This window comes from Salmo salar, chromosome ssa16 (genome assembly GCF_905237065.1).
Source record: "Salmo salar chromosome ssa16, Ssal_v3.1, whole genome shotgun sequence".
Taxonomy (NCBI): Eukaryota; Metazoa; Chordata; class Actinopteri; order Salmoniformes; family Salmonidae; genus Salmo; species Salmo salar.
Window position 1 is genome coordinate 75,081,088 of NC_059457.1, and position 25,500 is coordinate 75,106,587.

The window sequence follows — 25,500 nt, forward strand, 5'->3', positions numbered from 1 at the left end:
CTCCCTGTAGGTAACTAACAGTGTAGTTCAGTAATACCATTCCCCTGCAGCCTTCCAGCTGTCTCCCTGTAGGTAACTAACTAACAGTGTAGTTCTGTAATACCATTCCCCTGCAGCCTTCCAGCTGTCTCGCTGTAGGTAACTAACTAACAGTGTAGTTCAGTAACACCATTCCCCTGCAGCCTTCCAGCTGTCTCCCTGTAGGTAACTAACAGTGTAGTTCAGTAATACCATTCCCCTGCAGCCTTCCAGCTGTCTCCCTGTAGGTAACTAACTAACAGTGTAGTTCAGTAACACCATTCCCCTGCAGCCTTCCAGCTGTCTCCCTGTAGGTAACTAACTAACAGTGTAGTTCAGTAACACCATTCCCCTGCAGCCTTCCAGCTGTCTCCCTGTAGGTAACTAACTAACAGTGTAGTTCAGTAATACCATTCCCCTGCAGCCTTCCAGCTGTCTCCCTGTAGGTAACTAACAGTGTAGTTCAGTAACACCATTCCCCTGCAGCCTTCCAGCTGTCTCCCTGTAGGTAACTAACTAACAGTGTAGTTCAGTAATACCATTCCCCTGCAGCCTTCCAGCTGTCTCCCTGTAGGTAACTAACTAACAGTGTAGTTCAGTAACACCATTCCCCTGCAGCCTTCCAGCTGTCTCCCTGTAGGTAACTAACTAACAGTGTAGTTCAGTAATACCATTCCCCTGCAGCCTTCCAGCTGTCTCCCTGTAGGTAACTAACAGTGTAGTTCAGTAACACCATTCCCCTGCAGCCTTCCAGCTGTCTCCCTGTAGGTAACTAACAGTGTAGTTCAGTAATACCATTCCCCTGCAGCCTTCCAGCTGTCTCCCTGTAGGTAACTAACAGTGTAGTTCAGTAACACCATTCCCCTGCAGCCTTCCAGCTGTCTCCCTGTAGGTAACTAACTAACAGTGTAGTTCTGTAATACCATTCCCCTGCAGCCTTCCAGCTGTCTCCCTGTAGGTAACTAACAGTGTAGTTCAGTAACACCATTCCCCTGCAGCCTTCCAGCTGTCTCCCTGTAGGTAACTAACAGTGTAGTTCAGTAATACCATTCCCCTGCAGCCTTCCAGCTGTCTCCCTGTAGGTAACTAACTAACAGTGTAGTTCAGTAACACCATTCCCCTGCAGCCTTCCAGCTGTCTCCCTGTAGGTAACTAACAGTGTAGTTCAGTAACACCATTCCCCTGCAGCCTTCCAGCTGTCTCCCTGTAGGTAACTAACTAACAGTGTAGTTCAGTAATACCATTCCCCTGCAGCCTTCCAGCTGTCTCGCTGTAGGTAACTAACAGTGTAGTTCAGTAACACCATTCCCCTGCAGCCTTCCAGCTGTCTCCCTGTAGGTAACTAACAGTGTAGTTCAGTAATACCATTCCCCTGCAGCCTTCCAGCTGTCTCCCTGTAGGTAACTAACAGTGTAGTTCAGTAATACCATTCCCCTGCAGCCTTCCAGCTGTCTCCCTGTAGGTAACTAACAGTGTAGTTCAGTAACACCATTCCCCTGCAGCCTTCCAGCTGTCTCCCTGTAGGTAACTAACTAAAGTGTAGTTCAGTAACACCATTCCCCTGCAGCCTTCCAGCTGTCTCCCTGTAGGTAACTAACTAACAGTGTAGTTCAGTAATACCATTCCCCTGCAGCCTTCCAGCTGTCTCCCTGTAGGTAACTAACAGTGTAGTTCAGTAATACCATTCCCCTGCAGCCTTCCAGCTGTCTCCCTGTAGGTAACTAACAGTGTAGTTCAGTAATACCATTCCCCTGCAGCCTTCCAGCTGTCTCCCTGTAGGTAACTAACAGTGTAGTTCAGTAATACCATTCCCCTGCAGCCTTCCAGCTGTCTCCCTGTAGGTATAACTAACAGTGTAGTTCAGTAATACCATTCCCCTGCAGCCTTCCAGCTGTCTCCCTGTAGGTAACTAACTAACAGTGTAGTTCAGTAACACCATTCCCCTGCAGCCTTCCAGCTGTCTCCCTGTAGGTAACTAACAGTGTAGTTCAGTAACACCATTCCCCTGCAGCCTTCCAGCTGTCTCCCTGTAGGTAACTAACAGTGTAGTTCAGTAATACCATTCCCCTGCAGCCTTCCAGCTGTCTCCCTGTAGGTAACTAACAGTGTAGTTCAGTAACACCATTCCAATGCAGCCTTCCAGCTGTCTCCCTGTAGGTAACTAACTAACAGTGTAGTTCTGTAATACCATTCCCCTGCAGCCTTCCAGCTGTCTCCCTGTAGGATAACTAACAGTGTAGTTCAGTAACACCATTCCCCTGCAGCCTTCCAGCTGTCTCCCTGTAGGTAACTAACTAACAGTGTAGTTCTGTAATACCATTCCCCTGCAGCCTTCCAGCTGTCTCGCTGTAGGTAACTAACTAACAGTGTAGTTCAGTAACACCATTCCCCTGCAGCCTTCCAGCTGTCTCCCTGTAGGTAACTAACAGTGTAGTTCAGTAACACCATTCCCCTGCAGCCTTCCAGCTGTCTCCCTGTAGGTAACTAACTAACAGTGTAGTTCAGTAACACCATTCCCCTGCAGCCTTCCAGCTGTCTCCCTGTAGGTAACTAACTAACAGTGTAGTTCAGTAACACCATTCCCCTGCAGCCTTCCAGCTGTCTCCCTGTAGGTAACTAACTAACAGTGTAGTTCAGTAATACCATTCCCCTGCAGCCTTCCAGCTGTCTCCCTGTAGGTAACTAACAGTGTAGTTCAGTAACACCATTCCCCTGCAGCCTTCCAGCTGTCTCCCTGTAGGTAACTAACTAACAGTGTAGTTCAGTAATACCATTCCCCTGCAGCCTTCCAGCTGTCTCCCTGTAGGAACTAACTAACAGTGTAGTTCAGTAACACCATTCCCCTGCAGCCTTCCAGCTGTCTCCCTGTAGGTAACTAACAGTGTAGTTCAGTAATACCATTCCCCTGCAGCCTTCCAGCTGTCTCCCTGTAGGTAACTAACTAACAGTGTAGTTCAGTAACACCATTCCCCTGCAGCCTTCCAGCTGTCTCACTGTAGGTAACTAACTAACAGTGTAGTTCAGTAATACCATTCCCCTGCAGCCTTCCAGCTGTCTCCCTGTAGGTAACTAACAGTGTAGTTCAGTAATACCATTCCCCTGCAGCCTTCCAGCTGTCTCCCTGTAGGTAACTAACAGTGTAGTTCAGTAATACCATTCCCCTGCAGCCTTCCAGCTGTCTCCCTGTAGGTAACTAACAGTGTAGTTCAGTAACACCATTCCCCTGCAGCCTTCCAGCTGTCTCCCTGTAGGTAACTAACAGTGTAGTTCAGTAATACCATTCCCCTGCAGCCTTCCAGCTGTCTCCCTGTAGGTAACTAACTAACAGTGTAGTTCAGTAACACCATTCCCCTGCAGCCTTCCAGCTGTCTCCCTGTAGGTAACTAACAGTGTAGTTCAGTAACACCGTTCCCCTGCAGCCTTCCAGCTGTCTCGCTGTAGGTAACTAACTAACAGTGTAGTTCAGTAACACCATTCCCCTGCAGCCTTCCAGCTGTCTCCCTGTAGGTAACTAACAGTGTAGTTCAGTAATACCATTCCCCTGCAGCCTTCCAGCTGTCTCCATGTAGGTAACTAACTAACAGTGTAGTTCAGTAATACCATTCCCCTGCATCCTTCCAGCTGTCTCCCTGTAGGTAACTAACTAACAGTGTAGTTCAGTAATACCATTCCCCTGCAGCCTTCCAGCTGTCTCCCTGTAGGTAACTAACTAACAGTGTAGTTCAGTAACACCATTCCCCTGCAGCCTTCCAGCTGTCTCCCTGTAGGTAACTAACAGTGTAGTTCAGTAATACCATTCCCCTGCAGCCTTCCAGCTGTCTCCCTGTAGGTAACTAACTAACAGTGTAGTTCAGTAACACCATTCCCCTGCAGCCTTCCAGCTGTCTCCCTGTAGGTAACTAACAGTGTAGTTCAGTAACACCATTCCCCTGCAGCCTTCCAGCTGTCTCCCTGTAGGTAACTAACTAACAGTGTAGTTCAGTAATACCATTCCCCTGCAGCCTTCCAGCTGTCTCCCTGTAGGTAACTAACAGTGTAGTTCAGTAACACCATTCCCCTGCAGCCTTCCAGCTGTCTCCCTGTAGGTAACTAACTAACAGTGTAGTTCAGTAATACCATTCCCCTGCAGCCTTCCAGCTGTCTCCCTGTAGGTAACTAACAGTGTAGTTCAGTAACACCATTCCCCTGCAGCCTTCCAGCTGTCTCCCTGTAGGTAACTAACAGTGTAGTTCAGTAACACCATTCCCCTGCAGCCTTCCAGCTGTCTCCCTGTAGGTAACTAACTAACAGTGTAGTTCAGTAATACCATTCCCCTGCAGCCTTCCAGCTGTCTCGCTGTAGGTAACTAACTAACAGTGTAGTTCAGTAACACCATTCCCCTGCAGCCTTCCAGCTGTCTCCCTGTAGGTAACTAACTAACAGTGTAGTTCAGTAATACCATTCCCCTGCAGCCTTCCAGCTGTCTCCCTGTAGGTAACTAACAGTGTAGTTCAGTAATACCATTCCCCTGCAGCCTTCCAGCTGTCTCACTGTAGGTAACTAACAGTGTAGTTCAGTAATACCATTCCCCTGCAGCCTTCCAGCTGTCTCCCTGTAGGTAACTAACTAACAGTGTAGTTCAGTAATACCATTCCCCTGCAGCCTTCCAGCTGTCTCGCTGTAGGTAACTAACAGTGTAGTTCAGTAATACCATTCCCCTGCAGCCTTCCAGCTGTCTCCCTGTAGGTAACTAACTAACAGTGTAGTTCAGTAATACCATTCCCCTGCAGCCTTCCAGCTGTCTCGCTGTAGGTAACTAACTAACGTGTAGTTCAGTAACACCATTCCCCTGCAGCCTTCCAGCTGTCTCCCTGTAGGACTAACTAACAGTGTAGTTCAGTAATACCATTCCCCTGCAGCCTTCCAGCTGTCTCGCTGTAGGTAACTAACAGTGTAGTTCAGTAACACCATTCCCCTGCAGCCTTCCAGCTGTCTCCCTGTAGGTAACTAACTAACAGTGTAGTTCAGTAATACCATTCCCCTGCAGCCTTCCAGCTGTCTCCCTGTAGGTAACTAACAGTGTAGTTCAGTAATACCATTCCCCTGCAGCCTTCCAGCTGTCTCCCTGTAGGTAACTAACTAACAGTGTAGTTCAGTAATACCATTCCCCTGCAGCCTTCCAGCTGTCTCGCTGTAGGTAACTAACAGTGTAGTTCAGTAACACCATTCCCCTGCAGCCTTCCAGCTGTCTCCCTGTAGGTAACTAACTAACAGTGTAGTTCAGTAACACCATTCCCCTGCAGCCTTCCAGCTGTCTCCCTGTAGGTAACTAACTAACAGTGTAGTTCAGTAACACCATTCCCCTGCAGCCTTCCAGCTGTCTCCCTGTAGGTAACTAACTAACAGTGTAGTTCAGTAATACCATTCCCCTGCAGCCTTCCAGCTGTCTCCCTGTAGGTAACTAACAGTGTAGTTCAGTAACACCATTCCCCTGCAGCCTTCCAGCTGTCTCCCTGTAGGTAACTAACTAACAGTGTAGTTCAGTAATACCATTCCCCTGCAGCCTTCCAGCTGTCTCCCTGTAGGTAACTAACAGTGTAGTTCAGTAATACCATTCCCCTGCAGCCTTCCAGCTGTCTCCCTGTAGGTAACTAACTAACAGTGTAGTTCAGTAATACCATTCCCCTGCAGCCTTCCAGCTGTCTCCCTGTAGGTAACTAACTAACAGTGTAGTTCAGTAACACCATTCCCCTGCAGCCTTCCAGCTGTCTCCCTGTAGGTAACTAACTAACAGTGTAGTTCAGTAATACCATTCCCCTGCAGCCTTCCAGCTGTCTCGCTGTAGGTAACTAACAGTGTAGTTCAGTAACACCATTCCCCTGCAGCCTTCCAGCTGTCTCACTGTAGGTAACTAACAGTGTAGTTCAGTAATACCATTCCCCTGCAGCCTTCCAGCTGTCTCCCTGTAGGTAACTAACTAACAGTGTAGTTCAGTAACACCATTCCCCTGCAGCCTTCCAGCTGTCTCACTGTAGGTAACTAACTAACAGTGTAGTTCAGTAATACCATTCCCCTGCAGCCTTCCAGCTGTCTCCCTGTAGGTAACTAACAGTGTAGTACAGTAATACCATTCCCCTGCAGCCTTCCAGCTGTCTCCCTGTAGGTAACTAACAGTGTAGTTCAGTAATACCATTCCCCTGCAGCCTTCCAGCTGTCTCCCTGTAGGTAACTAACAGTGTAGTTCAGTAACACCATTCCCCTGCAGCCTTCCAGCTGTCTCCCTGTAGGTAACTAACAGTGTAGTTCAGTAATACCATTCCCCTGCAGCCTTCCAGCTGTCTCCCTGTAGGTAACTAACTAACAGTGTAGTTCAGTAACACCATTCCCCTGCAGCCTTCCAGCTGTCTCCCCTGTAGGTAACTAACAGTGTAGTTCAGTAACACCATTCCCCTGCAGCCTTCCAGCTGTCTCCCTGTAGGTAACTAACTAACAGTGTAGTTCAGTAATACCATTCCCCTGCAGCCTTCCAGCTGTCTCGCTGTAGGTAACTAACTAACAGTGTAGTTCAGTAACACCATTCCCCTGCAGCCTTCCAGCTGTCTCCCTGTAGGTAACTAACAGTGTAGTTCAGTAATACCATTCCCCTGCAGCCTTCCAGCTGTCTCCATGTAGGTAACTAACTAACAGTGTAGTTCAGTAATACCATTCCCCTGCATCCTTCCAGCTGTCTCCCTGTAGGTAACTAACTAACAGTGTAGTTCAGTAATACCATTCCCCTGCAGCCTTCCAGCTGTCTCCCTGTAGGTAACTAACTAACAGTGTAGTTCAGTAATACCATTCCCCTGCAGCCTTCCAGCTGTCTCCCTGTAGGTAACTAACAGTGTAGTTCAGTAACACCATTCCCCTGCAGCCTTCCAGCTGTCTCCCTGTAGGTAACTAACAGTGTAGTTCAGTAACACCATTCCCCTGCAGCCTTCCAGCTGTCTCCCTGTAGGTAACTAACTAACAGTGTAGTTCAGTAACACCATTCCCCTGCAGCCTTCCAGCTGTCTCCCTGTAGGTAACTAACTAACAGTGTAGTTCAGTAATACCATTCCCCTGCAGCCTTCCAGCTGTCTCCCTGTAGGTAACTAACAGTGTAGTTCAGTAACACCATTCCCCTGCAGCCTTCCAGCTGTCTCCCTGTAGGTAACTAACTAACAGTGTAGTTCAGTAATACCATTCCCCTGCAGCCTTCCAGCTGTCTCCCTGTAGGTAACTAACAGTGTAGTTCAGTAACACCATTCCCCTGCAGCCTTCCAGCTGTCTCCCTGTAGGTAACTAACTAACAGTGTAGTTCAGTAATACCATTCCCCTGCAGCCTTCCAGCTGTCTCGCTGTAGGTAACTAACAGTGTAGTTCAGTAACACCATTCCCCTGCAGCCTTCCAGCTGTCTCACTGTAGGTAACTAACTAACAGTGTAGTTCAGTAATACCATTCCCCTGCAGCCTTCCAGCTGTCTCCCTGTAGGTAACTAACAGTGTAGTACAGTAATACCATTCCCCTGCAGCCTTCCAGCTGTCTCCCTGTAGGTAACTAACAGTGTAGTTCAGTAATACCATTCCCCTGCAGCCTTCCAGCTGTCTCCCTGTAGGTAACTAACAGTGTAGTTCAGTAATACCATTCCCCTGCAGCCTTCCAGCTGTCTCCCTGTAGGTAACTAACAGTGTAGTTCAGTAATACCATTCCCCTGCAGCCTTCCAGCTGTCTCCCTGTAGGTAACTAACTAACAGTGTAGTTCAGTAATACCATTCCCCTGCAGCCTTCCAGCTGTCTCGCTGTAGGTAACTAACTGTGTAGTTCAGTAACACCATTCCCCTGCAGCCTTCCAGCTGTCTCCCTGTAGGTAACTAACTGTGTAGTTCAGTAATACCATTCCCCTGCAGCCTTCCAGCTGTCTCCCTGTAGGTAACTAACTAACAGTGTAGTTCAGTAACACCATTCCCCTGCAGCCTTCCAGCTGTCTCCCTGTAGGTAACTAACAGTGTAGTTCAGTAATACCATTCCCCTGCAGCCTTCCAGCTGTCTCGCTGTAGGTAACTAACAGTGTAGTTCAGTAACACCATTCCCCTGCAGCCTTCCAGCTGTCTCCCTGTAGGTAACTAACTAACAGTGTAGTTCAGTAATACCATTCCCCTGCAGCCTTCCAGCTGTCTCCCTGTAGGTAACTAACAGTGTAGTTCAGTAATACCATTCCCCTGCAGCCTTCCAGCTGTCTCCCTGTAGGTAACTAACTAACAGTGTAGTTCAGTAATACCATTCCCCTGCAGCCTTCCAGCTGTCTCGCTGTAGGTAACTAACAGTGTAGTTCAGTAACACCATTCCCCTGCAGCCTTCCAGCTGTCTCCCTGTAGGTAACTAACTAACAGTGTAGTTCAGTAACACCATTCCCCTGCAGCCTTCCAGCTGTCTCCCTGTAGGTAACTAACTAACAGTGTAGTTCAGTAACACCATTCCCCTGCAGCCTTCCAGCTGTCTCCCTGTAGGTAACTAACTAACAGTGTAGTTCAGTAATACCATTCCCCTGCAGCCTTCCAGCTGTCTCCCTGTAGGTAACTAACAGTGTAGTTCAGTAACACCATTCCCCTGCAGCCTTCCAGCTGTCTCCCTGTAGGTAACTAACTAACAGTGTAGTTCAGTAATACCATTCCCCTGCAGCCTTCCAGCTGTCTCCCTGTAGGTAACTAACAGTGTAGTTCAGTAATACCATTCCCCTGCAGCCTTCCAGCTGTCTCCCTGTAGGTAACTAACTAACAGTGTAGTTCAGTAATACCATTCCCCTGCAGCCTTCCAGCTGTCTCCCTGTAGGTAACTAACTAACAGTGTAGTTCAGTAACACCATTCCCCTGCAGCCTTCCAGCTGTCTCCCTGTAGGTAACTAACTAACAGTGTAGTTCAGTAATACCATTCCCCTGCAGCCTTCCAGCTGTCTCGCTGTAGGTAACTAACAGTGTAGTTCAGTAACACCATTCCCCTGCAGCCTTCCAGCTGTCTCACTGTAGGTAACTAACAGTGTAGTTCAGTAATACCATTCCCCTGCAGCCTTCCAGCTGTCTCCCTGTAGGTAACTAACTAACAGTGTAGTTCAGTAACACCATTCCCCTGCAGCCTTCCAGCTGTCTCCCTGTAGGTAACTAACTAACAGTGTAGTTCAGTAATACCATTCCCCTGCAGCCTTCCAGCTGTCTCCCTGTAGGTAACTAACAGTGTAGTACAGTAATACCATTCCCCTGCAGCCTTCCAGCTGTCTCCCTGTAGGTAACTAACAGTGTAGTTCAGTAATACCATTCCCCTGCAGCCTTCCAGCTGTCTCCCTGTAGGTAACTAACAGTGTAGTTCAGTAACACCATTCCCCTGCAGCCTTCCAGCTGTCTCCCTGTAGGTAACTAACAGTGTAGTTCAGTAATACCATTCCCCTGCAGCCTTCCAGCTGTCTCCCTGTAGGTAACTAACTAACAGTGTAGTTCAGTAACACCATTCCCCTGCAGCCTTCCAGCTGTCTCCCTGTAGGTAACTAACAGTGTAGTTCAGTAACACCATTCCCCTGCAGCCTTCCAGCTGTCTCCCTGTAGGTAACTAACTAACAGTGTAGTTCAGTAATACCATTCCCCTGCAGCCTTCCAGCTGTCTCGCTGTAGGTAACTAACTAACAGTGTAGTTCAGTAACACCATTCCCCTGCAGCCTTCCAGCTGTCTCCCTGTAGGTAACTAACAGTGTAGTTCAGTAATACCATTCCCCTGCAGCCTTCCAGCTGTCTCCATGTAGGTAACTAACTAACAGTGTAGTTCAGTAATACCATTCCCCTGCAGCCTTCCAGCTGTCTCCCTGTAGGTAACTAACTAACAGTGTAGTTCAGTAATACCATTCCCCTGCAGCCTTCCAGCTGTCTCCCTGTAGGTAACTAACTAACAGTGTAGTTCAGTAACACCATTCCCCTGCAGCCTTCCAGCTGTCTCCCTGTAGGTAACTAACAGTGTAGTTCAGTAATACCATTCCCCTGCAGCCTTCCAGCTGTCTCCCTGTAGGTAACTAACTAACAGTGTAGTTCAGTAACACCATTCCCCTGCAGCCTTCCAGCTGTCTCCCTGTAGGTAACTAACTAACAGTGTAGTTCAGTAACACCATTCCCCTGCAGCCTTCCAGCTGTCTCCCTGTAGGTAACTAACTAACAGTGTAGTTCAGTAATACCATTCCCCTGCAGCCTTCCAGCTGTCTCCCTGTAGGTAACTAACAGTGTAGTTCAGTAACACCATTCCCCTGCAGCCTTCCAGCTGTCTCCCTGTAGGTAACTAACTAACAGTGTAGTTCAGTAATACCATTCCCCTGCAGCCTTCCAGCTGTCTCCCTGTAGGTAACTAACAGTGTAGTTCAGTAACACCATTCCCCTGCAGCCTTCCAGCTGTCTCCCTGTAGGTAACTAACAGTGTAGTTCAGTAATACCATTCCCCTGCAGCCTTCCAGCTGTCTCCCTGTAGGTAACTAACTAACAGTGTAGTTCAGTAATACCATTCCCCTGCAGCCTTCCAGCTGTCTCCCTGTAGGTAACTAACTAACAGTGTAGTTCAGTAACACCATTCCCCTGCAGCCTTCCAGCTGTCTCCCTGTAGGTAACTAACTAACAGTGTAGTTCAGTAATACCATTCCCCTGCAGCCTTCCAGCTGTCTCGCTGTAGGTAACTAACAGTGTAGTTCAGTAACACCATTCCCCTGCAGCCTTCCAGCTGTCTCACTGTAGGTAACTAACTAACAGTGTAGTTCAGTAATACCATTCCCCTGCAGCCTTCCAGCTGTCTCCCTGTAGGTAACTAACAGTGTAGTACAGTAATACCATTCCCCTGCAGCCTTCCAGCTGTCTCCCTGTAGGTAACTAACAGTGTAGTTCAGTAATACCATTCCCCTGCAGCCTTCCAGCTGTCTCCCTGTAGGTAACTAACAGTGTAGTTCAGTAATACCATTCCCCTGCAGCCTTCCAGCTGTCTCCCTGTAGGTAACTAACTAACAGTGTAGTTCAGTAATACCATTCCCCTGCAGCCTTCCAGCTGTCTCGCTGTAGGTAACTAACTGTGTAGTTCAGTAACACCATTCCCCTGCAGCCTTCCAGCTGTCTCCCTGTAGGTAACTAACTAACAGTGTAGTTCAGTAATACCATTCCCCTGCAGCCTTCCAGCTGTCTCCCTGTAGGTAACTAACTAACAGTGTAGTTCAGTAATACCATTCCCCTGCAGCCTTCCAGCTGTCTCCCTGTAGGTAACTAACTAACAGTGTAGTTCAGTAACACCATTCCCCTGCAGCCTTCCAGCTGTCTCCCTGTAGGTAACTAACAGTGTAGTTCAGTAATACCATTCCCCTGCAGCCTTCCAGCTGTCTCGCTGTAGGTAACTAACAGTGTAGTTCAGTAACACCATTCCCCTGCAGCCTTCCAGCTGTCTCCCTGTAGGTAACTAACTAACAGTGTAGTTCAGTAATACCATTCCCCTGCAGCCTTCCAGCTGTCTCCCTGTAGGTAACTAACAGTGTAGTTCAGTAATACCATTCCCCTGCAGCCTTCCAGCTGTCTCCCTGTAGGTAACTAACTAACAGTGTAGTTCAGTAATACCATTCCCCTGCAGCCTTCCAGCTGTCTCGCTGTAGGTAACTAACAGTGTAGTTCAGTAACACCATTCCCCTGCAGCCTTCCAGCTGTCTCCCTGTAGGTAACTAACTAACAGTGTAGTTCAGTAACACCATTCCCCTGCAGCCTTCCAGCTGTCTCACTGTAGGTAACTAACTAACAGTGTAGTTCAGTAATACCATTCCCCTGCAGCCTTCCAGCTGTCTCCCTGTAGGTAACTAACAGTGTAGTTCAGTAATACCATTCCCCTGCAGCCTTCCAGCTGTCTCCCTGTAGGTAACTAACAGTGTAGTTCAGTAACACCATTCCCCTGCAGCCTTCCAGCTGTCTCCCTGTAGGTAACTAACAGTGTAGTTCAGTAATACCATTCCCCTGCAGCCTTCCAGCTGTCTCCCTGTAGGTAACTAACTAACAGTGTAGTTCAGTAACACCATTCCCCTGCAGCCTTCCAGCTGTCTCCCTGTAGGTAACTAACAGTGTAGTTCAGTAACACCATTCCCCTGCAGCCTTCCAGCTGTCTCCCTGTAGGTAACTAACTAACAGTGTAGTTCAGTAATACCATTCCCCTGCAGCCTTCCAGCTGTCTCGCTGTAGGTAACTAACTAACAGTGTAGTTCAGTAACACCATTCCCCTGCAGCCTTCCAGCTGTCTCCCTGTAGGTAACTAACAGTGTAGTTCAGTAATACCATTCCCCTGCAGCCTTCCAGCTGTCTCCATGTAGGTAACTAACTAACAGTGTAGTTCAGTAATACCATTCCCCTGCATCCTTCCAGCTGTCTCCCTGTAGGTAACTAACTAACAGTGTAGTTCAGTAACACCATTCCCCTGCAGCCTTCCAGCTGTCTCCCTGTAGGTAACTAACAGTGTAGTTCAGTAATACCATTCCCCTGCAGCCTTCCAGCTGTCTCCCTGTAGGTAACTAACTAACAGTGTAGTTCAGTAACACCATTCCCCTGCAGCCTTCCAGCTGTCTCCCTGTAGGTAACTAACTAACAGTGTAGTTCAGTAACACCATTCCCCTGCAGCCTTCCAGCTGTCTCCCTGTAGGTAACTAACTAACAGTGTAGTTCAGTAATACCATTCCCCTGCAGCCTTCCAGCTGTCTCCCTGTAGGTAACTAACAGTGTAGTTCAGTAACACCATTCCCCTGCAGCCTTCCAGCTGTCTCCCTGTAGGTAACTAACTAACAGTGTAGTTCAGTAATACCATTCCCCTGCAGCCTTCCAGCTGTCTCCCTGTAGGTAACTAACAGTGTAGTTCAGTAACACCATTCCCCTGCAGCCTTCCAGCTGTCTCCCTGTAGGTAACTAACAGTGTAGTTCAGTAATACCATTCCCCTGCAGCCTTCCAGCTGTCTCCCTGTAGGTAACTAACTAACAGTGTAGTTCAGTAATACCATTCCCCTGCAGCCTTCCAGCTGTCTCCCTGTAGGTAACTAACTAACAGTGTAGTTCAGTAACACCATTCCCCTGCAGCCTTCCAGCTGTCTCCCTGTAGGTAACTAACTAACAGTGTAGTTCAGTAATACCATTCCCCTGCAGCCTTCCAGCTGTCTCCCTGTAGGTAACTAACTAACAGTGTAGTTCAGTAATACCATTCCCCTGCAGCCTTCCAGCTGTCTCCCTGTAGGTAACTAACTAACAGTGTAGTTCAGTAACACCATTCCCCTGCAGCCTTCCAGCTGTCTCACTGTAGGTAACTAACTAACAGTGTAGTTCAGTAATACCATTCCCCTGCAGCCTTCCAGCTGTCTCCCTGTAGGTAACTAACAGTGTAGTACAGTAATACCATTCCCCTGCAGCCTTCCAGCTGTCTCCCTGTAGGTAACTAACAGTGTAGTTCAGTAATACCATTCCCCTGCAGCCTTCCAGCTGTCTCCCTGTAGGTAACTAACAGTGTAGTTCAGTAATACCATTCCCCTGCAGCCTTCCAGCTGTCTCCTGTAGGTAACTAACTAACAGTGTAGTTCAGTAACACCATTCCCCTGCAGCCTTCCAGCTGTCTCGCTGTAGGTAACTAACAGTGTAGTTCAGTAACACCATTCCCCTGCAGCCTTCCAGCTGTCTCCCTGTAGGTAACTAACTAACAGTGTAGTTCAGTAATACCATTCCCCTGCAGCCTTCCAGCTGTCTCCCTGTAGGTAACTAACTAACAGTGTAGTTCAGTAATACCATTCCCCTGCAGCCTTCCAGCTGTCTCCCTGTAGGTAACTAACAGTGTAGTTCAGTAATACCATTCCCCTGCAGCCTTCCAGCTGTCTCCCTGTAGGTAACTAACAGTGTAGTTCAGTAATACCATTCCCCTGCAGCCTTCCAGCTGTCTCCCTGTAGGTAACTAACTAACAGTGTAGTTCAGTAATACCATTCCCCTGCAGCCTTCCAGCTGTCTCCCTGTAGGTAACTAACTAACAGTGTAGTTCAGTAACACCATTCCCCTGCAGCCTTCCAGCTGTCTCCCTGTAGGTAACTAACAGTGTAGTTCAGTAATACCATTCCCCTGCAGCCTTCCAGCTGTCTCCCTGTAGGTAACTAACAGTGTAGTTCAGTAATACCATTCCCCTGCAGCCTTCCAGCTGTCTCCCTGTAGGTAACTAACAGTGTAGTTCAGTAATACCATTCCCCTGCAGCCTTCCAGCTGTCTCCCTGTAGGTAACTAACAGTGTAGTTCAGTAATACCATTCCCCTGCAGCCTTCCAGCTGTCTCCCTGTAGGTAACTAACAGTGTAGTTCAGTAATACCATTCCCCTGCAGCCTTCCAGCTGTCTCCCTGTAGGTAACTAACTAACAGTGTAGTTCAGTAATACCATTCCCCTGCAGCCTTCCAGCTGTCTCCCTGTAGGTATAACTAACAGTGTAGTTCAGTAATACCATTCCCCTGCAGCCTTCCAGCTGTCTCCCTGTAGGTAACTAACAGTGTAGTTCAGTAATACCATTCCCCTGCAGCCTTCCAGCTGTCTCCCTGTAGGTAACTAACAGTGTAGTTCAGTAATACCATTCCCCTGCAGCCTTCCAGCTGTCTCCCTGTAGGTAACTAACTAACAGTGTAGTTCAGTAATACCATTCCCCTGCAGCCTTCCAGCTGTCTCCCTGTAGGTAACTAACTAACAGTGTAGTTCAGTAATACCATTCCCCTGCAGCCTTCCAGCTGTCTCCCTGTAGGTAACTAACAGTGTAGTTCAGTAATACCATTCCCCTGCAGCCTTCCAGCTGTCTCCCTGTAGGTAACTAACTGCTATGTTCCACCATCAGGAAAAGAAGCTGCAACTGCCCATAAGATTACCATGACATTCCATTACGTTCTCTGATAAGCCTTCCTGTTATTCACATGCATATGTGTGTGTATGCATGTGACACACACACACACACACACACACACACACACACACCTGGGGTTCTGAAAAATGAACCCCCCCCCCTTGCACAATCACATTCAGACAAACACAGCTGCTATGAGCAGAACTCTCTGTTCTGATCTCTGACCGGTCTCATGTTAGACTGAAGAATATAGAAAGATAACAATATGAAAGAGACAGAGAGGAGGAGGAGAAAGGAGACAGAGACCGACAGACAGAGACAGAGAGACAGTTATATAATCTAATGGCTGAGGGAGGGAGAGGAAGACAGAGAGAGTTGATAGGAGAGAATGAGACAGAATGACTTCCAATAAGAGATCACACTGCCCTCCTCCCAGAGCTGGGAGAACAGTGATAAGAGAGGCAGGAGGAGGACAGGAGGAAGGGAGGAGAGGATGGAGAGATGTGAACAGGAGAGCTGATAAGAAACTAATTAACTCTGTCTCAACACTGGAAGGTTGTGTCTTATGGATACAGCTATCACCTGATGAGAGTGAGCGCGTGTGTGTGTGTGTTGTCTCCTACCCGACTTGGGGGATGCTCCAGAGACGCTGAGGGCACACACCATCTTGGCGGTCTCCCAGGGATACAGAGTGGTGGTGTCAGAGCGGATGGCCACGGCGAACGAGGGGCCTACAGGAAGGAACAGAGGTTAGAGGTCAGGGGTTACATTCACTGTGTTTACACCCCTAACACTGGTCCTTCACCAGGTCTTTCAAAGGTGCTCATCCAAACAGCTCCTCTCAGCTCACTGAGCCAGTCAGAGTGTGTGTGTGTGTGTGTGTGTAAGCACCTACAGAGGGACTCAGTATGGTGTCTCTAACATGTTCAACCCACATGAGAAAGAGAGCCAGTGATACGGATCATTGCTGCTTCTAACTGATTTGTCCAGGAGAGGTTGGTTTATGGGGGTGCCGCTTTGAAGCTTCCACCCCACAGAGAGGAAGAAGGGCTGCAGGTAGCCTAGCGGTTAGGAGCGTTGGACCTGTAACAGAATGGTTGCTGGTTCGAATCCCCGAGCCGACTAGGTGAAAAACATCTGCTGATGTGCCCTTGAGCAAGGCACTTCACTATATTTGCTCCTCTAAGACGCTCTGTATTAGAGCGTCTGCTAAATGACTCAAATGTAAGAGAGAGAGAGAGCGTGTCTTTCCACAGTGAGAGAGATGTAGAGAGAGAGAGCTTAAGGGGTCTACCTCCCCAGAGACAGTAGTAGAGGTTTTAGTAACTGGTTACACCTCTCTCCCACGAACATCAAACACAGCCAACTAGGCCGATGCAGGGAATGTGTGAGAGAGTATATTTAGGGGTTCATGCGCGAGAGAGTATATTTAGGGGTTCATGCGCGAGAGAGTATATTTAGGGGTTCATGCGCGAGAGAGTATATTTAGGGGTTCATGCGCGAGAGAGTATATTTAGGGGTTCATGCGCGAGAGAGTATATTTAGGGGTTCATGCGCGAGAGAGTGTATTTAGGGGTTCATGCGCGAGAGAGTGTATTTAGGGGTTCATGCGCGAGAGAGTGTATTTAGGGGTTCATGCGCGAGAGAGTGTATTTAGGGGTTCATGCGTGAGAGAGAGTATATTTAGGGGTTCATGCGTGAGAGAGAGTATATTTAGGGGTTCATGCGTGAGAGAGAGTATATTTAGGGGTTCATGCGTGAGAGAGTATATTTAGGGGTTCATGCGTGAGAGAGTATATTTAGGGGTTCATGCGTGTGAGAGTATATTTAGGGGTTCATGCGTGTGAGAGTATATTTAGGGGTTCATGTGTGAGAGTATATTTAGGGGTTCATGTGTGTGAGAGTATATTTAGAGGTTCATGTGTGTGAGAGTATATTTAGAGTTCATGTGAGAGCTTCAGTAAAAGTCTAGTGGGTATAGACTCAGTAGGACACAGTAGATATTACTATGTAACTCAGTGGTGGTCAGGGTGTGTGTTCCATCCCCGTACCAGTCTCCTGGAAGTTGATCTGGACCTTGTTGGACTTGGCGCTGACAGCTTTGGTCCAGGCCTGGCCTGGTTGTTTGGTCCAGGCGGTGATGTCACACCAGTAGAAGCCCCTGTCAGCCTGCTGCACTCCGGCCAGACGGAAGCGGAACTCAGCCGGACCCGTCTTAGTCAGAACCAGGCTGTCCCTGGGAGCCAGAACCAAGTTTAGTTTCAACATAGCTCACTAGTAATAACACCACAACTTCATTCATCTTATGATACATACGGCTCAGTACTGTGTGTGTTTACCTGCGGTTAGGGTCAGTAGCCCCTCCATGTTGTAGTACAGAGTCAGGACTGAGAGTGAGGACGGTTCTGGTGGCAGAGTCCACGCTCTCCTGAGTCTGCACCAGCACAGAGTAGCCCGGGTCCTGCAAGTGCACATGGGATACGGTACAGCTCATCTCAAAGGTGGCTCCGCCCGCCACCGCCTCACGCACACGCTGTGCCACGGCGGTTAGAGACGGACCTGGAGGGAGACAGATCAATCAATCAATCAATCAAGCAGCGAGTCAATCCATCACCAAAATGTTCATCCTTATGACTTAGAAAGCTGCCTGGAGCGCAACCTAAATCAAGGATCATGAGAGCAACTGGGATTTGTGCGATAGTGTGGGCCGGGTACCGAGGTAACGGCAAGGGAAGCAGTGCAATTATCAAGCTAGAGCCTGAGGCTAGTAGAGTGGTAGGGAGTAACCAGGACTACAGACAGACAGTAAACAGTCAGACGCTCTGCAACCACTGCTACTCTAACCTAACAACCAGCTGTCAGTAGTAACCACAGGGACTGAGTGGACAGACCATCAATAGGAAAGTCCGGACTTCATGAATGGACAAAGACACTGACTGAGCTCTGCAGAGAGAGAGAGAGAGAGAGAGACGGACAGAGAGAGAGAGAGAGAGAGAGACGGAAGAGAGAGAGAGAGAGACGGACAGAGAGAGAGACAGAGAGACAGACGGACAGAGAGAGAGAGAGAGAGACGGACAGAGAGAGAGAGAGAGAGAGACGGACAGAGAGAGAGAGAGAGAGAGAGACAGAGAGACAGAGAGACAGAGAGACAGAGAGACAGAGAGACAGAGAGACAGAGACGGACAGAGAGACAGAGACGGAGAGAGAGAGAGAGAGAGAGAGAGAGAGAGAGAGAGAGAGAGAGAGAGAGAGAGAGAGAGAGAGAGAGAGACAGAGAGAGAGAGATGGACAGAGAGAGAAGGGGAATCCCAGAGTTGCTGGGAGGAAACAGAGGAAGACAGTCAGAACTACAAGAGGGAGAAAAATAAAAACTCCCTAATGTATATCCTCATCACATCTCATCGCTATTCAGTAGCTATTACACTAGATCGCCATCATCTAACCAGCCTCACAGGGTTCGCAGAGTTCAGATTGTGTGTGTGAGAACCTGGAAGCCGAAGGGCAACTGTTGAGAACTATTTAGACTCAAATCAACAGTGGAAACTAGGACTCATAGCTGTCACTCAGGGCAGCTGTCTAGGTCCCTTTATTCAATCTTTACTAATGTCATGCCGCCCGCTTTGACTAAATGACTCAACATGTCAGCAGCTACTACAGCGACTGAAATGACTGCAACGCTCAACAAAAAGCTGCAGTTAGTTTCAGAGTGGGTGGCAAGGAATAAGTTAGTCCTAAATATTTATAAAACTAAAAGCATTGTATTTGGGACAAATCATTCACTAAACCCTAAAACCTCAACTAAATATTGTAATGAATAATGTGGAAAATGAGCAAGTTGAGGTGACTAAACTGCTTGGAGTAACCATGAATTGTAAACTGTCATGATCAAAACATATTGATACAACAGTAGCTAAGATGGGGAGAAGTCTGTCCATAATAAAGCGATGCTCTGCCTTCTTAACAACACTATCAACAAGGCAGGTCATACAGGCCCTGGTTTTGTCGCACCTGGAATACTGTTTAGTCTTGTGGTCAGGTGCCACAAAAAAGGGACTTTTGCAATTGGCTCAGAACAGGGCAGCACAGCTGGCCTTTGGATGTATACAGAGAGCTAACATTAATAATAAACAAGTCAATCTCTCCCAGCTGAAAGTGGAGGAGAGATTGACTATCATTACTTGTTTTTGTAAGAGGTGTTGACAAGCTGAATGCACCGAGCTGTTTTAAACTACTAGCACACAGCTCAGACATCCATGCATACCCCACAAGACATGCCACCAGAGGTCTCTTCACAGTCCCCTAGTCCAGAACAGACTATGGGAGGCGCACAGTACTACATAGAGCCATGACTACATGGAACTCTATTCCACATCAAGTAGACCACCCTCCCTATTGTATGTAGTTCTGTGCTTGAGCTGTTCTTGTCTATTAATGTTCTGTATTATGGCATGTTTCATGTTCTGTGTGGACCCCAGGAAGAGTAGCTTCTGCTTTCACAACAGCTAATTGGGATCCTAATAAAATATCAAACCCATGCAAGCAGTAAAATTAGATTTAAAAAAACTGCAAAAATACACCTTATGGAACAGGGGGGACTGTGAAGCAACACAATCATAGGCACAGACATGCATACACACGCACTATACACACACGTACACATGGATTTTGTAATGTAGATGTGGTAGTGGTGGAGTAGGGGCCTGAGGGCACACAGTGTGTTGTGAAATCTGTGAATGTATTGTAAATGTTTTTAAAATTGTATAACTGCCTTCATTTTGACAGACCCCAGGAAGAGTACCTGCTGCCTTGGCAGGAACTAAATGGGGATCCATAATAAATACAAATACTCACACGCCAAACTGACTGACACCATCTCTGGTATGTTAGAGACTGATGCATCCGTCTGTGTGTGTGTGTGTGTGTGTGTGTGTGTGTGTGTCCTAGGCTTGTGGTGAGCCATGGTACAGGCTTTCCTGTTGTCAGACATACATTGGCTCCTCTACATCCTCTGCCATGTTTGTTGAGCAGCCAACATGAAACAAGCCAAGGTTACATGGTAATGTTCTACATCCTCTAGCTTGGACTGCCATACAGAACACACGTCCCTTATTACCTCAAACACATCACATAGAAAACAAATGAACATAGCAGAATGACTAATGTATTAAATAGCAACATCGCTATATTCAGGTGGTTTCATCAAAAGAGAAATAAAAAAGGATGGAGGGAGGAGAAGAGCGAGAGAGTGAAGATATGAGAGCGTCATCACTACTTACCTTTGGGTTCCCATCGGACGGTCAGAGGGGGGGTGAGGAACTCTGCTACCTCCTCCATTCCACCCTGCCTAGAGGGAGTCCACGCTGTCACACTGCACGCATACGCCCCCATGTCCACCTCCTGATGGTACACACACAACCTTGTTAGCGGCTCTTGCTTTAATACAAACTTGTGTGTCTAACAAATGATTGTGCTTGAGGTACACACACACCCCTACCTGTGTGCGTAGGAAGCGGAGCTTAAATGTATCTGGCTCTACTCGGGTCAGAACGATGGCACCAGACTCCAACCTATCACGGTACAGCGTCCCAGACTTCAGGTTGCCGTGGGCATCCAGGGAACCAATAGGGAGGGTGGTCTGTGTGGTTGTCAGGCGGTCGCCGGGTGGACCAGGAAGTGGTGTGTACTCCCAGGCCACGCCCAGTCGGCCCCCTGCAAGGAAGTGGGTGATGTTGGTCACATGACACGCCAGCTCTGTGGGGTCACCTGTGACCTGCGGGGTCGACGAGGTGGTAAGAGTCACTGCGAAATTAGGCTCTGGAGCAAGAGGACAGAAAGATGGGGGGGGGGGGAATAGAAGAGGGAGAGAAACATTAATAAACAGACTCTAAAATGTCAGTAAAGGGACATGGTGAAATAACATCCACCTTAGGGCATTCAGGGTAGTGTAACATGTTGACTCCAGCTGTATACAGAACCAGATCAGTTAGTTATAAATGAATCATCTGGAAGCCACTTCAAATCCACTAAGGTAGTGGTGAGCAGAGTTCTTCCCTGTCTGTAGCCGTGAATCCAACGGGTGGTGTGTGTGTGTGTGTGTGTGTGTGTTAGGGATGTGCACGGTTATCTGAATATCCGAACGGGCGTTAGTATTCAGATAATTGTGAGCATTAATTTTTTGTGAGAGAAAAATAGTGTATTAAAAGTATTTTTCCAAGGTAAAATATCCATGTGACATTGTTATATACTGCTCAAAAAAATAAAGGGAACACTTAAACAACACATCCTAGATCTGAATGAAAGAAATAATCTTATTAAATACTTTTTTCTTTACATAGTCGAACGCGCTGACAACAAAATCACACAAAAATAATCAATGGAAATCCAATTTATCAACCCATGGAGGTCTGGATTTGGAGTCACACTCAGAATTAAAGTGGAAAACCACACTACAGGCTGATCCAACTTTGATGTAATGTCCTTAAAACAAGTCAAAATGAGGCTCAGTAGTGTGTGTGGCCTCCACGTGCCTGTATGACCTCCCTACAACGCCTGGGCATGCTCCTGATGAGGTGGCGGATGGTCTCATGAGGGATCTCCTCCCAGACCTGGACTAAAGCATCCGCCAACTCCTGGACAGTCTGTGGTGCAACGTGGCGTTGGTGGATGGAGCGAGACATGATGTCCCAGATGTGCTCAATTGGATTCAGGTCTGGGGAACGGGCGGGCCAGTCCATAGCATCAATGCCTTCCTCTTGCAGGAACTGCTGACACACTCCAGCCACATGAGGTCTAGCATTGTCTTGCATTAAGAGGAACCCAGGGCCAACCGCACCAACATATGCTCTCACAAGGGGTCTGAGGATCTAATCTCGGTACCTAATGGCAGTCAGGCTACCTCTGGCGAGCACATGGAGGGCTGTGCGGCCCCCCAAAGAAATGCCACCCCACACCATGACTGACCCACCACCAAACCGGTCATGCTGGAGGATGTTGCAGGCAGCAGAACGTCTGTCTCCTGGTAGCGCCTCCATGCTCTGGACACTACGCTGACAGACACAGCAAACCTTCTTGCCACAGTTCGCATTGATGTGCCATCCTGGATGAGCTGCACTACCTGAGCCACTTGTGTGGGTTGTAGACTCGGTCTCATGCTACCACTAGAGTGAAAGCACCGCCATCATTCAAAAGTGACCAAAACATCAGCCAGGAAGCATAGGAACTGAGAAGTGGTCTGTGGTCCCCACCTGCAGAACCACTCCTTTATTGGGGGTGTCTTGCTAATTGCCTATAATTTCCACCTGTTGTCTATTCCATTTGTATAACAGCATGTGAAATTTATTGTCAATCAGTGTTGCTTCCTAAGTGGACAGTTTGATTTCACAGAAGTGTGATTGACTTGGAGTTACATTGTGTTGTTTAAGTGTTCCCTTTATTTTTTTGAGCAGTGCATCATGACCTTTCAAATTATGAATTTAATAAAAACAAACTTTAAATGTAATTTATGACATGCGCCCCATAAATGACTGATAGCCAACTGGTAGCCTTCACGTGTGTAGCTTGTTGTTTATGTTGGCCAATCAAAGCGGCAAAGAGGCTCAATGGGCAGCAGGTGGAAGGAGAGTTCACTAATGCAGTGCAAGATAGAACAAAAATAATCAACAGGTAGGCTGTTTTATCTGAATGGGGTTGGGGAGAAAGCACAGCATACGGCCTCAATTATCCTAGCTGGCTAGCTAGCTTCTAGGCTCCTGCAATCAAGACAGGTATTGATATATGGGATGATAAATTTCTTCTACAAGTTAGCTCGTCTTGGCTGTAGTCACGTTGCCTTGGGTACTCGTCTCGCTAGCTCCCATCTCACTGGCCCCTCAGCAGAGCATCAGCCTCTCTCCTCCCCGCAGCAGTGCTCAGGTTAAAAACTTAAGCAAAAAATAAATAACATTCAAAAAGTATTACGAATATCCGGATATGTGACAAAAACTCATGATGCTATTCGAATAGTGAAATTATTTCAAAACCCAAATGGGGCAATCAGACTTCTCAAACAGCACACAGTGTAAAACGCCCGAGGCTTACACACACACAGTGTATCAGTGTAAAACGCCCGAGGCTTACACACAGTGTATCAATGTTAAGTGTCAGTGGTGGAGTCTCAGTAGGTGATAGGGCTGGTATCTCAGTCAGACCTCTAGTCTACAGATTGTCCCTTTATGCTCCAATGAACAGGGAACACACATATTCCTTGCTCTCGATTAGTGTGTGTATTCATGGGTTTTCTGCGTTGTGTCATTTGGACGTCACAGGGGCTGAATCATGCACTGTCACCATCTGCTACACTGCTGTGAGGATCATCACAAGCTCATCTGAAAATCCTCCTTCCTTTGTGAGGAGAGAATCCCTGCCAATTACCCATGTGCCCATTCCTCCGCTCTCGTCCCCTTCTCTCTCACACACACACACACACACACGATCCATTAATAGACCAAAGGAAGACTCACAATGCAGAACGACAAACACATTTCCTGCTAATGGCCAACAAATGGAACGAAACATAAAACTCATGTGCCCACACAAGTACACAATCACCCACCCACCCCTTCTTACCCAAGACCGGATAAACTGAGGCATTATACACAGGACAAGAGCTGTTCCAGGGCCATTTGTTAAGAGAATAGAAAGCTGATATCTAGTCCACCCAGTAGAGAGCAGATAGCAGGCAGTGAAGAACACTACTCAGCTCTGATAAAGAAGGTAATGGCCCTCAACAAAAACAAAGACTAATGCACATTTTGAAACAGAACAACTAGGTTTCCATTAGCCTGGCTGTGGTTCCCAACTGGTTGGTATGGACCACAGAGATGTAGAATACATGAAATGTTCTTCATACATATAATTATATGGACCTACTGCTGGGTTGTGGCTAAAGACTGGGGTGCCATGCACTCTAGCTAGAACCACGGGTCTGTTCACTTGAAAGACAGACATGGTTTGGGTATAGCCTAACACAGCATAGGGGTTGACAATCACTGATCTACAAACTAACCACATTCAGGATTATGTGCTTGCTTGCCTTAAGAGTGTGACCTATAACAAAAAACTAGAAGCGCACACACAGGCTAAACAGACAGACACTTCGGAGGACATTTCAGTTGATTAAAAGCTCTGATAAAACCAGTTTGTGTTTCAATTGAGTTGGATCAGACCTGTCTTAGGGTTGTGTCAGCAGGGGCAAGCTGACGCACTGTTAACGGCCAGATATCTCTGGGGGGGGCGTGAGTGACTCACTATTAATACAGGTCTGGAGTTTCAACAGGAAACGCAGCCTGGCCCGTGTTTGAAATAGCTCATCCAATCAGTACGTCAGAACGAAGTTCAGGTAAGAACATAAAATGTGTTGTACTTTGACCTCGTGCAGTAAGGGAACAATATACTTCAGCCACCATGTTTCCCTGGGAGCTAAGAGTGCGACACAGTGTGTGACGTTTGAGTGTTTCGGTATATTACCATAAAGATACCATCCGTTTATAAACAGACAGGAACTACCTGACCATCTCAACTCTAGAGACGTTTACTAGCGTACTACAGTTGTTCACGCTGACTACCACACAAACCAGACGTAACTAATGAAATTCTGTTTCATGAAAATAGTTACACATTGGTGCCGATAAATAATAAACACACGTGTCTGCACACACACACACACACACATGCTGGGCAACACAAACTAAAACGCCAAGGGGAGATTTAATTATTAGGACAGAGCAAGCAGGTGTTCTATCTGGAGTGAAGACAGAGACAGATGGATGAGCGAGGCGAGAGAAAAGGAGAGCGAGAGAAAGAAAAGGGACTAAGCATGTTCTAAGGAATGTTCTCAGAGGACCCTCTCCACTGCCAAGACGCTCCGGCCTTCATCGGAGGGTCTCTGGTTTCACTGGGGTGTTTGAGCATGTGGTGTGTGTGTGTGTTGAATCAGATATGACCCAGAGTGCATTCCTCCACCCAGTCTCCACCCTGTCAACACCCTCCATCATAATTTTTCCTCCATTCCCTCAGCAGAAAGCAGCCACTGAGCATCCTGATGGCTGATTCAGACATGAAGGTGATATGGAGAAAGAACCAGTGGTGGTCGGTGCCGTTTATGATGAGGGAGAATTATCATTTATTTTGTGATCATAGCGCCTTATTTCCTGTTACAGCATATTGGATTCACCCAGCTCAATGTAACATTGATAGGTTTAGGCTACTACATGATACTCTAATCTTCCCTATACCCATCATGAGGTCGCTACAACCAAGCCTATGACTGAAAGTTAACAGGTCATTTTGTCCAGATGGAAGGTGAACGTTCAATTTAGGTCTGGAGGTAATGAGAGCTCTGGAGCAGGTGTTCGTCAAGGATCTCTGTACTTTTCGCTGTTCATCTTTGCCTCGATCCTGACTAGTCTCCCAGTCCCTGCCGCTGATAAACATCCCCACAGCATGACATCACCATGCTTCACTGTAGGGATGGTGCCAGGTGTCCTCCAGACGTGATGCTTGGCATTCAGGCCAAAGAGTTTAATCTTGGTTTCAACATAACAGAGAATCTTGTTTCTC

The 25,500-nt window shown here is 47.5% G+C and overlaps 1 protein-coding gene across 2 annotated transcripts in view; it reads right to left on the reverse strand.

Annotated features, from left to right (window-relative positions):
- The window catches only part of ptgfrnb (prostaglandin F2 receptor inhibitor b), a 58,839-nt gene that overhangs the window by 14,682 nt on the left and 18,657 nt on the right, over positions 1–25,500 (reverse strand). For both annotated transcript variants that reach the window (XM_045697831.1, XM_045697832.1), the window contains exons 5-9: positions 20,399–20,718; positions 20,181–20,301; positions 17,244–17,463; positions 16,956–17,140; positions 15,528–15,635 (exon numbers count right to left, since the gene is read on the reverse strand). In XM_045697831.1, the coding sequence (XP_045553787.1) occupies positions 15,528–15,635; positions 16,956–17,140; positions 17,244–17,463; positions 20,181–20,301; positions 20,399–20,718 (954 nt within the window). The remainder of the gene's footprint in view (positions 1–15,527; positions 15,636–16,955; positions 17,141–17,243; positions 17,464–20,180; positions 20,302–20,398; positions 20,719–25,500) is intronic.